Below are 13,361 nucleotides of genomic sequence, written 5' to 3'. Positions count from 1 at the left end.
GGTGGATTTTAAAACAATTTTAAAATCTTTTTAGAAGAATTTGTTCACGTATCCTGGGATGTAAAGAAGCTTCTGGGTAAAAGAAAGATATGTAAACTGTCATTTTCATTAACGTGTCCACTGCATCTTCTCTGAAGATCAAGCTTAATCAGGGTACTGGACAAGAGCAACTGCATTCTTATATAAGACGAGACATATTAATTCACTTGATGTTTTTCTGATCCTCCCAGCTTTGGCAGGAAAACCGCCCAGACTACATAAACATCCAGCTGTACCTCAGTCAAACAGATGGGATACAGGTATGTGGCTAAATGCTGTTTATAAACCTAACTAGATCTGGTGGTGGTGGACAACACAAACTGCCAGTTAAGAATGAAATGGAATGATTGCAGATGGTTTAAACCGAGAATAAGGGCTAATTCTCTCAGTAAGACTGCATCACAAGTCCAGCCCCGTAATACTAGAAGAATGAAGTCTAGTAGCATTCAGTTAATTATCAATGGGCAGAGATCCATATCTCCCTCCACTAGGAAAGAGGTCCTTCCAGGCCAGGCCACAGACTAGACAGTTGGCAGGGCTTTGTGGGAAACTTGCATCATTCCTGGGCTGAGGATCAGGCTGGAATAATTCTAGCCCCAAACTTTTGAAAACAAACACGTTGTGAGAAACTGGCTATTTTTAAAAATCCCAATTGATTTCTTTTTGTTTTGCTTTTGTCTCGAATGTTTGAAGAAGCCAGACTTTTTAAAGTATGCAGCCAGAAAATGTACTGAACTATTCACAGTATGCCAGTTAAGAGAGTTGGCGGAAACTTTGTGTAGCATTTATACATGGGATGCGGTGACCCGGATGTTAGCATTTTACATCCATTTTGCACTGATGTAGCACAGATGTAAGAGCCCGATTCTTCACACTCGAAATTAATGTGAGCTTTGCCGTTAACTTTGATTGGCATCAGATCAAGCCTTAAATTACTACGCAAGGTGAAAGGCAGTCAAGAATCAGGTCTATTGCAGGTCTAGATCTCCTCTATAGCAGATGAAGACAAGATAAAATTTATAGTTCTGATGAGAAGTACCCCAATATATGGGGCTTGCTGCTGGGCTCCAGCTAAATAATCTGCCAGCAACAATTCTGAACAGTCTTCCAAATATTCAGTGCTAGTTCCAAATAACTGGATGGGATGTCTCTGCCGGCATGGAGATAATCCAATATATTATTAATTAACAGGTAAGAAATGACTAGGTTCAAGTCAAAACATTCAAGATGAAGCTGAATGTCAATGAAATGCAGTTTAGAATATTTACTCTTAAATTATGTGTCCAGTAGCTACTGACTTTGTATTAGAACTCCTTTTCTTTTTTTATGGCCGTTTGGTAGAAAAAGCGGCATCAAGTATAGAACTGTATACAATGAGGGCTAAATTTTGTCTTCAGTTACACTGACATAAATCCAGATTTGAATGGTTACTCCAGGTAGTTCAAGGGAGCACTGGATGCAAGTCTCCATTGCCCTGCACTTGTGCTGTCGTTGACACCAATCAAAGTGAGTGTTACACGCTACCAAACCAGAATAGTGTCACGTTTTACTCACTCTGCCCCGAGTGACCCGAGATGCAGGACACCAGAGAATCAAGCCCATTTTTTTTTTTTTCAGAAAATGCTCTCTGCCATGGTAAAAAAAACTATGTAAAATGGTTCAAGCTTAGAATGTACTTTTGTATTAGTATAATAGACGGTTTAGATCATTTGATTATGGGGTACACGCAGAAAATCAGATATAATTCTTCTCTAGCCACATGTTGTATTATATTAGGACAGTAAAACAAGGAACGGCAATGCAATGCAGTGGAAACAGGTTTGGCTTCATAAAGAGAGGTCAGCTGGGATTTTAGTGAGTTAGAATTGCTAGAAGAATCCTGTGCTCACTCCAAGGACCCAGCTTTGGTGCTTGATGCTGCTGAGGCTGTTCAAAGCAACTGGTAAACCATCCTCTAGACGTTTCCGTTGTCACTTTTTCAGCCCCGGTTAGCTTAGGTGTTTCTTGTACCAATAGTAGGTAAAAATACTTCAGACAGAAATGTGATTTTCCTATTTGGACAGTGTCCCTTCAGGGGTAGCAGTGAAGGCAAACTAGGGAGTGAATAATGAGAATATAACTATTGCTCTATGTATTCATTGACAAATTGCTTTTAAAATAATGTGGAGACTAATAAGCAGCTATATAAGAAACAGCACACAACCCTGAAGATGACTCTTCAAAAGGCAAGGAGCCGAGGTATTGATACATAGAAATGGCTGCAGTTTGTCACACAGGTTTTTTACATTTCAGCTATTTGGTAAGTCAGCCAGGGCATCTACCAGACCAGTATGCAAGCTCTGAGTGATGTGTAACAAGTTACAAAGCACACAGCAACTGAATGTATTGTTTCTCACAGAAAATAATTGATGAAAAATATCAGGTCCTGAACTCAAGGCTTTTGATTGGACGACCTCGTTGGAAACTCCTTTTTGATGAAATAGCCAAGTGTAACAGACAGTAAGTACCAATCTTAATGGGTTTTGCCACAGTTTGAGGGATGGGGATTGTGTATGTTTAATAAACAGCTATATTTGCATGGAAATGACTTTGGGGTTTATCTTATCATGTAACATTCAAGCTACTGATGTTGATATTATCGAATGTGTTGCAGCTGAAAGATGGACTGTATAAAAAAAAAATCTTTCAGTTTGAGCTATCAGAGCAGTTCATCTTCTCCTGCAACAAAACCGTTCAGTGGCCCAGGCAATAAAAATCATATTTCTCTGTTACTACACAGAGATTGTACATGTTTTAATCCTTTGCTATAATCAGTATCTGGCTTGCAACATATGCCAGTTTTATACTGAAAGATATAATTGGTGCTTTCTGCAGTTACTTTTACAATTTACAGTTTGAATAATAGAAATGCAACAGTAAAACTCTGGCTGTATTCTACAGTGTTATGTCTTTGTTCAGAAGATGCATTTTCTTTGGGGGGTACCAGTGCTATTTATTGTTTAAGAGCTGACTCTGTAATCAGTACTGTACGAGGCAGAGCTTACAGTCTAGACAAGGCATATGTAGAATAAATGAGACACACACCAAATTATTGCGTCACCTCTTCTGGATTTAATTTAACCCAGTTGTTAAACCAGCCTCGTTGATGCTGTGGTTACTGAGAATTAGATCCTGAGAAGAATTGGGCCCCAGCAAATCTTATTGGTCTCAGTGTGAGTGCTTGGTGTGTGATATCTCTCCGGGTCAGGACCTAAAATCTAATCTGTACACTGTGGTACCAATCTTGCTATTCCCCCGAAGTAGCATAAAGTGCCTAGCACAATGGACCCATGCTCCCTGTTAGGGAGTTACTGTAATGCAAACCAATCTATATGTACTGCCCCTCAGTGATGTGCAGGAGGGAAGGCAGGAACTGGGGCCTAGGTAGAGGTGTGTACTTCCTGTGCAACATGGAAAACAGCTCTGCAGAGGCTTAGCTCTGGGCAGTCCTGCTCTTTATGGTGGTGAGAGATAGGGGATGGCAAAGGAGACGGGGGAGGGTGTGAGAGGTGGATCTGCTGCTAGGTTGGTCCTGTAATCAGCCTCCTGCATAGTTTGGGGAATGTTAACCCTGTAAGTGTCATTCTTATTTCTTTCTTAATCTTTTGTCCATTCTATTTTTAAAAGATCAAAATAATGGGAGTTTCCATCATTTCTCTTGGGAGACTCTTGCACACCAGAATGCACATCACTTTCAAGATGTTTTTCATTTTTCCTTTCTACATTTCATCTCATCACCCCTGGTTAGATCCTCGAGCACCACTTTCCCATACATCTTTGTATCTGTAAGATGCCGATCACCTTGATTTCTAAGCAACATGTCTTGTACTACCTCAGTAATGCTTCTGCATCCTTGACTGTGTACACCATTTACATTATTTGTAGATCTTATTATGTCCTTCCTCAGCCCATATCACCCCCTTGCTAAGGTCTGTAGACTAGCTCTGTAAGGTCACCATCCTGCAGACACTTGAGTTAGGTGCGCGGTGCAGGTAAGGAGTCCCATTAACTTAGAACTTACCAGGTGCAAGATCGGGACTTTAACCTTTCACCATAATTCAGTTTTTCAGCTCCCTGACCCTTTTTTGCTGCTTCTCCTACTTCTTCCCATTTGTCAGTAACTCCCTCCGAATGGCCCTGGTGCAATATGCATACCACTAAATAAGGGCAAGACAAACAGTTCCTCTTTTAGCCAAACAAGTCTAGCATCGGCATTCAGGATTCCGGACGTGTTTGCAGACACACACGTGGTTGGTTTTCAGTCTTTTATTTGGTGACATCCAAAGTATTTCCCAGTTTTTATTTTACATTTCTACTAAAAAAAAGAACAGGTGAGACAAACCGCAGGCAGGGATGATCTAGAGATAACACAGTCCTGTCTAAGTGCAGGGGACTGGACTAGATGACCTCTTAAGCTCCCTTCCTCTCCTATGATTCTATGGCTATGGTTACTAAAAGCCCAACATAAACAAACATGCAACTAGGGATGCTCTCATCAGTTCAGCCATACCATTGGTTTTGGTTGCTTGACTCCCAGACAGGGAAAGCTCATGTCTAAGTGTCTGAGGTCTGCTAGAATGTAATAGTTCTCTGCACAGTTAACAGATTAATTCAATCCAGCATCAGGTTCATATTCTTTCAGCTCAACTAAGAGGAGCAAAAGTGCACCATCTACTGTTGATAGTTTATACCACATCTACAGTATTTGCATTGGGACAGTTTGGTGTGTACGTTATGCAGCCAGTTTTCAGGATTTTCGTGCGATCTATTTGGGGAAAGGGTGGTGCCCTTTTTTGTGGTTCATTTACCTTCAGGATAAAAATGTGCTATATACTTCTGAGATATTATCATAGCTTTTAAATTTTGCTGGGTCCAAATGGCAATATGCTTCTTCCATAGAGCTGAGAATGAGCTAAACAGAAGAAATTAAAACATGTGGGGAAAGAAGGTATGTAAAGATAAGGCACATTTTCTCCATGCTATAAAAGAGAATCATCTATAAGGAATGTAACGCATGGTTTGGAATCAGAAAATCCCAAGTCCTAGCTCTGGTTCTTATTATATTGCCAGTCACCTCACCTCTCCTTCAATTACTCCACGTGTAAAATGGGAATAATAATGCTTACCCGCCTACTTGCCTCACAGGGGTGTTGTATGGATTGATGAATTAGTATTTGCACAACACTTTGAAAATATAAAGTGCTATAGCAGTGCTAAGTATTACTGTTAAGGGTGGTCAGGTGGATAGGGCATTGACTTGACTGGGACTTAAGAGCCCTGGATTTAATTTCTGGCTCAGCCACAGACTTCCGGTGTGACCTTGGGCATGTCACTTTACCTTTCTTTGACTCAGTTTCCTGTTGTAAAATGTGCCCTACTCATGGAAGTGCTGTCAGGATAAAAATCTGTTAGTGATTGTGAGGGGCTGAGATACTGTGGTGATTACGGTTATGTAAGTACCTAGAGTGAGAGATGATATATTAGTTTTACTCAACAACTCTCTGTACTTGATTAAACTAATGGATACAAATGTTTAATAACATTAAGGCTTTGAATTAAATACACAATAAGATAAAAATTCAGATTCATGGCTTACTTGCCCTTCTCCTCCACAAAAGCACATACTATCTGGTTTTCAAAAGTGTTTGTCACCAACAGAGCCCGTTGAAGACAGCGGTCAATCATTTGCTCAATGCATCTGAAAATCAGGCCACTTATTTTTCTCCCCTTGTCAGTAATGCAACACTGGACCACTATGACAATGGAATTCAGTGTAAATACACAACAGTGCGGGGATGGGAGGGTGCTGAATGTGTATGGAAAGATTGTAAATCGTGTGTGATCATATAATTAAAAATGGTATTATAATGCACCTGCACAAGGCCATCGTTTTGGTTGCACATGCAGCTTTTTGGGTGACATTTCCTGCGTTTTGCAATGCTAGTGTTCGCTTCCCTTCGTTGCAGAAAGTCAGTGGCCATCTGTTATTCAGGTTGCCTAATTATGGATTTAACTAGCTAACTTTAGATACCTAAGTTTGAAAGTGTGGGCCAGAGACTTTTTTTCTGTGATACATTTTCTTCTTTCAAAGGCACATATTTCCGTAAGTTTGTCAATATCCTGAGACTGTACTTTTTTTCTGTCTAGCAGCGCAGACTTCCTTCAGTGCAGTTTGGAGGACAATGCAGTTAACTGTGATGTGAACTTAACTTCACACTAAAATAGATTATATATACCAGCAAGCTGTCACTGTCATTCTCTGCTATATACATGTGCCTTAATTATCAAAAGTGGCCACTGATTTTGGGTGCCTCAGTTTTTGGATGCTGAATCTGAGACTCCTAGAACAAAACTGCCATTGACTGCAGTGGGAGTTTATGCTGCATAAGAATTGAGTACGGACTCTGGGATCTGGATTTGATCCAACTACATTAACAATTGTGTGCCTTTTGAATAATGAATTCCTAACATAGAACACGGATTACTGTTAATATTCACATCATCTGTCCGAATGGTTCCTTGGAGCTGCTATGGTGTGCACTAGTATTGTGGATAAATGGTAATGGGTGTAACTGTACATTCTAGATTTTCAGTAATGAACGTCTAATAAGAACCCACATCTCTGCATGTGCTTCTTAAAATTTGATAAATGCTCATTTCAGCTTTTTCTTTGTCATTTTAAGTAATCAAGAATGATACAAATGTAAGGCTGGAAGGGACCCTGAGAAGTCATCTAGTCCAGCCCCCTGCGCTGAGACAGGACCAAGTAAACCTAGACCACCCCTGACAGATGTTTGTCAGACTTGTTCTTAAAAGCCTCCCATGATGGAGATGCCACAACCTCCCTTGGAAACCTATTCCAGAATGTAACTACCCTTATAGTTAGAAAGTTTTCCCTAGTGGCTAACCTAAATCTCCCTTGCTGCAGATTAAGCCCATTACTAATTGTTCTACCTTCAATGGACACGGAGAACAATTTACTACCCTCCTCTTTAGAAGAGCCCTTAACATATTTGAAGACTTATCAGGTCCCCCCTCAGTCTTCTTTTCTCAAGACTAAACATGCCCAGTTCTTTTAACTTTTCCTTGTAGGTCAGGTTTTCTAAACCTTTTATCATTTTTGGTGCTCTCCTCTGGACTCTCTCCACTTTGTCTACATATTTCCTAAAGAGTGGTGCTCAGAATTGGATGCAGAACTCCAACTCCAACTGAGGCCTCGCCAGTGCTGAGTAGAGTGGGACAGTTACCTACTGTGTCTGACATATAACACTCCTATTAATACACCCCAGAATTATATTAACCTTTTTCGTGGCTGCATCAAGTTGTTGACTTATATTCAATTTCTGAGCTGCTATAACCAGGGATTTGGAGCAATCAAATTTTTTAATTGCTCCACTCCAGCTCTGGGCATAAAACCTACTGGTCCGCGCTCCAGCTCCGGGCTCCGCTCCAAAGCCCTGGCTATAACCCCCAGATCCTTTTCAACAGTACTACCACCTAGCCAGTCGTTTTCCATTTGTGCATTGATTTTTCCTTGCTATGTGAAGTACTTTGCATTGTTGAATTCAGACAAATTCTCCAATTTGTCAAGGTCATTTGGAATTCTATTCCTGTCCTCCAAAGTGCTTGCTATCCTCCCAGCTAGGTGTCATCTGCAAATTTTATAAGCATACTCTGTTCTCTATTGTCCCAGACATTAATGAAAATATTAAATAGTACTGGACTCAGGACTGACCTCCTCTGCAGGATCCCACTAGATATGCCCTCCCAGTTAGACAGCAAATCACTGATAATTCCTCTTTGAGTAGGTTTTTCGACCAGTGGTGCACCCCTTTATAGTAATTTCATATAGACTATATTGCTCTAATTTGCTTAAGAGAATATCATGTGGGACTGTGTCAAAAGCCTTATTAAAATTAAGATAAACCATAGCTACTGCTTCCTCTTTTCCACCTGGCCAGTAGCCCTATCAAAGAAGGAAATTAGGTTGGTTTGGCATGCTTTGTTCTTGACAGATCCATGCTGGATATTTCCTATAACCCTATTATCCTCCAGGTGCTTACAAGTTGATAGTTTATTAATTTGTTGCAGTATCTTTCCAAGTATCAAAGCTAGGCTGACTGGTCTATAATTCTCCACATCCTCTGTTCCCCTTTTTAAAGATATGTACTATGTTTTCCCTTCTCCAGTCTTCTTGGACTTCACCCGTCCTCCATGAGTTCTCAAAGATAATGGCTGACTGTTCCGAGATTGCTTCAGCTAGTTCCTTAAATTCCCTAGGATGAATTTCACCAGGGCCTGCTGACTTATCTAAATATTCTTTAACCTGTTCCTTACAATTTTATAATAGTAATTTTATAATAATAATAATTAATAATGTTTGTAATAATAAGGCCTAGTTAATTTACCTTTATAGAATACTAGTCTAAAAAGTGAAAAGTCAAATTTGGTAGAAAATGTACATTTTCTAACTTAAGTGCCTAATATTGGGCACCCACATCCATATTTAAGTGCCTTAATAACTTGCATGACTTTGGACATGCTGGGTTCATAGTCCCATTTTAGTTATACTCATATTCCCTCTTTTTTCCTCCGAACTGTGCCTAGGAACTAAATCACATAGGATTGGATTTTCAGCAGTGATGAGTAACCACAGATCAAATACCACTGACTTAAATTACTAAAAAAGCACACAAAACCCTACATTAAAAGAACATTAAGGTTCCATGGGTGAGCACTCAAAAGTGAGGAAATGTCACAAATAAGGTTGCATGTGCTTCCTTTACTCTGTCCCTTTGTGCATGTGCAATGTAGTCTTCAGTTTGAGATCGAATCTGGAGCATATTCAGCAGTACATTGACTGTGCTGTTCCAGTGATGCAAAGTTGCCATAAACCCAGTTTAACTGGCATTAATTGAAGACAAGCCAGTAAGCTAATTTATAACAGCCTTTTGTCACCAAAGTATATCAGTGAATCTAGGCTCATGATTTTGGTCACAGATTAAGGGTCATATCCTGTCTTTGGGTCTTCACAAGACTTTGACATGCATAGCAGGAGGGCAGAATTTCAATCTGAATGTTTCAATCAAGAACATTGTAGCAACAGAGGCATTCTGCTTCTGCTAGAAATAATGCATGATCTGGTAGGGCTTCCCTTTAATTAGCGTATTGAATCATCATAGACTTGATTGTGATCTCACGGTGGTATAAATGAGAAGTTACACTAATGAAGTCATTGCAGTGACACAAATTTGTAATAGTGAGGGTGATTGACCAATGGGAGTGGTGGATTCTTGATCTTTGGATGTCTTCAAATCAAGATGGGATTCCTTTCTGGAAAATGTGCTTTGATCAAACACAAGTTATTGCACTCAATACAGGGATAAATGGGTGAAATTCTATGGCTACTGATATTCAAGAGGTCAGATTAAATGAACTAATGGTCCTTTCTGGCCTTAAAATATATGACACTAGTGTAATTCTGTGCATGTGAGATTAGAATCCAGCTCTGTGTGCCTTTAGACACAATTCACAATTTATCTGGCATGTGGTGACTCACTTTTCATTCTTGATAGGAAAACTGTTGGCGTTTTCTGTTGTGGACCAAATGAAATCTCCAAGGTACTCCACAAATTGAGCAACAGCAGCAACTCCTATGGGACAAGGTTTGAATACAATAAAGAATCCTTCAGCTGAAAGTCTTGGGACTAACAGGACTCTATGGAAGAAAGAAGTGCAATTATTTTTTGTAAGACTTAAGAGTCAGAGCTTTGTACTAAGCAGATACAATGTACCAAAGACTAGCAGGTTTTCTTATTTATGATTATTTAAAATTCTGAAATAAGGAGGACACAACAGAGTACCAAGTCACATCAAGTGTTTGTGCTCAAAGCCAAAAGGGCTCAGAGAAGATTTGTTATGATGGTGGGGATGATTCATTTAGCAGTGTGTAAATTAATTTAAAAAACGGAAACACACAGTTGCTTTTATGGTTGATTGTTGTTTTATGGTTGATTGTTCCATGGAACAATCCATGGAACATCTGAAATTTCTCCACGTCAGCTTGCTAAACTCAGTTCTCTGAAATTGAGATTGGTTAAATGAATACCAGATTGATCAGAATTAAAAGTGCTCTGCAAGATCAATGGTGCTCTTTACTGGCACACAAATGAAACGGCTTTGAAATGGAGAAACTCCAGGCAAAAATATCAGATGATTTAAATATTGCAGAGTGGGATTCTGTATGTAAAATATGAACGTTTATTCTCCTGAGCCTGCCTCCATACTGGATAGCTGTCTGGTAGGGATATATATTGAGGGCTCACCCCAGACTATGGGAAAGTGAGTGCAACCCTATGAAATCTCTGGGCCAAATCCAATGGTGATGTAAATGACAGGTGGGGTGTAAATCGGCCTATAGGGGTACTAGTGTAACTTCTATCAGTTTGATACTGAGTGAGTTTGCAAAAAGCATATGATTTATGCACTTAGAAGGAGTTGGATCAGGAAAAACAACTAGCAGGAGAAGGCAAGACAGGGTATTTCTGCTATACCCCCAAGTCACCATGGAAGTCACACACACACACACACACACACACACACACACACACACACACACACACACACACACACACACACACACACACACACACACGTTCAAGCTGCACTTTTTAGGTGCCTCTGCTGATGAGTTTACAACTCACGTACTCCAGAGTGACTCAAATTGATTTCAGCCTCTCAACTGACTACAATGGATTGATGCTGAATTACACCAATATAACTGAGGGCACGTGTCATTTGCATCACCATTTATAACATGGTAGGAATTAGCCTTAATTGCTGTGACCCTTTGCTTCGTGTGTGCTGATGGAAGCCTTGCCCAGTCTCCAGAATGTTGTTGTTTTTCTTTTCCCAGAGTGTCAGAACACGAGCTCCCTCTCCTACCATCCATTTCCCAATCTGTACATAATAAGTGGGGGAAATCAGAACCCAGTGATTCTGAGGAGCAACATTTCCCCTATCCCATTGCCATGACCTCCTTTATTTCTTCTTTAATCCCCCAGTTCTGTTTCCTCATGGTCAAGTTCTGCTCTGAGGATAACAGGGAACTAAAGACATACACAATCGGGATCAGTATAGCTCCATTGATTTTAATAGAATATCATTGATTTTGAGTGGATCTGGCCCTTAATCTTCACCCAGACCTCAGGAGCATCACCTCTAGAATGCTTGTGGCATACACTGAAGCAGGAGCTCTCAGCACCACTCATAACTGTGGCTCTCCCATATGTTAGCACTTTGCACTTTGATTTAGTTTATGGCTTTGAACTCACCCTTTTTTTTTTTTTTTGTCACCTGGACTTTTTAATTTTCAGCATGCAGAAGTGGCCCTGCACTGGTGTCTGTTGATATCAGTGTCTGCATTAAGAGGGGTGCATTCTTTCAGTAGCTCATATACTGACTTGCCGCATGTGTGACAAGTGAAAATGAGGCTGGTCTCTGCTTTTGCAGCTGCTGCTCAGGAGACGCCATGACTGGAATAGTAGGACAGAAGGGCCTTGGCAGAGAGGTGTGGAGAAAATGGCTTGGCACTTGTCTATCCCAAAGATAGACAAATGCCACCAGCCCCTGACTTTACTCAGTTTGAAGTAAATGGAAAGGGGAAAGTGGTTGTTTTCAGACTGGCTGGGATTTGCAAAGGAGCCTAAAGGAGCTAGGTGACCAAATCCCTTTGAAGTTCAGTCACTGCCTAAATCCCACCCACTGATTTTTGGGCCTAATTCACTAAACGATTTGTAGATTAATAGAGTTTTAAGGCCAGAAGGGACCATTATGGTCAGCTAGTCAGACCTTCTGTAGATAGTTACTGCAGTGTAAAACTGGAGAATTAGGCCCTTTATATTAATAATGAATATTTCTATTGCCATCTGTATTAGCTTAATATTAAACATAATATAATGCTGCCAGCCACCTTTATAGTGATGAGAGATTGCCATGCATAGTGGGTTTTTGTGGTTAGTTTATGACAAGCAATATCATAACTGCATCACCCCATCTCAAAAAAGATATATTGAAATTGGAAAATGTTCAGAAAAGAGCAACTAAAATTATTAGGGGTATGAAACCGCTTCTATATGAGGAAAGATTAATAAGTTTTGGACTTTTCAGCTTAAGAAAGAGACGACTAAGGGGGGATATGATTGAGGTCTATAAAATCATGACTGATGTGGAGAAAGTAAATAATAAAGTGTTATTTACTCCTTCTCATAACACAAGAACTAGGGTCACCAAATGAAATTAATAGACAGCAGATTTAAAGCAAACAAAAGGAAGTATTTCTTCACAGAGTGCACAGTCACCCTTTGGAACTCTTTGTCAGAGGATGTTGTGAAGACCAAGACTATAACCGGGATCAAAAAAGAACTAGATAAATTCATGGAGGACAAGTCCATCAGTGGCTGTTAGCCAGGATGGGCAGGAATTGTGTCCCTAGCCTCTGTTTGCCTGAAGTTGGAGAATGGGTGACAGAGGATGGATCACTTGATGATTACCTATTCTGTTTATTCCCTCTGGGGCACCTGGCATTGGCCACTGTTGGAAGACAGGATACTGGGCTTGATAGACCATTGGTCTGACTCAGTGTGGCTGTTCTTATTTGTTAACCACAGGTGCAGATATAGTGGTCATTATTCTGTTGCTTTAGGTTCTCTAGCAACTACCTACAAAAATGTTTATGGTTGTTTGCTTTCTCTCTGGTATATAGCTGTTCCGTTAACATACAAAGAGCAAACACTTTTCTATATTGTATAGTTTGACACAGCTCAAATATAAGTGATGCCTTATAATTAAAATAATAATGAGCTATCCTCTTAATGATAGGAGGAGCTGGTACTGTCCTTATGAAATTTTGAAAATGAGTATATAGCTTGGGTGGGTTGTCAGAACTGGGGATAAATAGTTAGAACCTTTGAGTTCAACTTCTATCTAAGGCATTAGCTTTTCTGATCTTGGGGGCATCATTTTGCCTTCCTGTATCTCAGTTTGCCCATCTATAAAATGGGGTTAATACCATCTACCTCAGAGGGGTTTTGTGAGGCTTACTTGATGTTTTTTAAGCACTTTGACAGTGCTACAACAAAAGGTGTTTTTGTCTTTATTTGCATTATTATTTTTTGTGGTGCTCTGAATCCTGGATCTTTCAGCATTGCTCAGGCCTGAGTACTCTCTCCACAATGTGGTGTGAATTGAAGAAGAGGCTCAAAGCCTGAATGTCTTTGCTTTCC

General features: G+C 40.1%; 1 protein-coding gene across 6 annotated transcripts in view; it reads left to right on the top strand.

The window, feature by feature from the left end:
• The window catches only part of NOX4 (NADPH oxidase 4), a 176,389-nt gene extending 165,763 nt beyond the window's left edge, over positions 1 to 10,626 (top strand). For 5 of the 6 annotated variants that reach the window (XM_039519640.1, XM_039519638.1, XM_039519639.1 and 2 more), the window contains exons 16-18: positions 231 to 299; positions 2,438 to 2,538; positions 9,654 to 10,626. In XM_039519640.1, coding sequence (XP_039375574.1) covers positions 231 to 299; positions 2,438 to 2,538; positions 9,654 to 9,774 — 291 coding nt within the window. In that variant the 3' untranslated portion in view covers positions 9,775 to 10,626. Of the gene's footprint in view, positions 1 to 230; positions 300 to 2,437; positions 2,539 to 4,977; positions 5,027 to 9,653 lie in introns of all 6 variants that reach the window. The other variant, XM_039519641.1, reaches the window with a different exon arrangement.
• The last annotated feature ends 2,735 nt before the right edge of the window (positions 10,627 to 13,361 follow it).

Source organism: Mauremys reevesii, linkage group 1 (genome assembly GCF_016161935.1).
Source record: "Mauremys reevesii isolate NIE-2019 linkage group 1, ASM1616193v1, whole genome shotgun sequence".
In the NCBI taxonomy this organism is placed as follows: domain Eukaryota; kingdom Metazoa; phylum Chordata; order Testudines; family Geoemydidae; genus Mauremys; species Mauremys reevesii.
The sequence above is the reverse complement of the archived record's forward strand: the minus strand, read 5'-3'. Positions and strand labels throughout refer to the sequence as shown.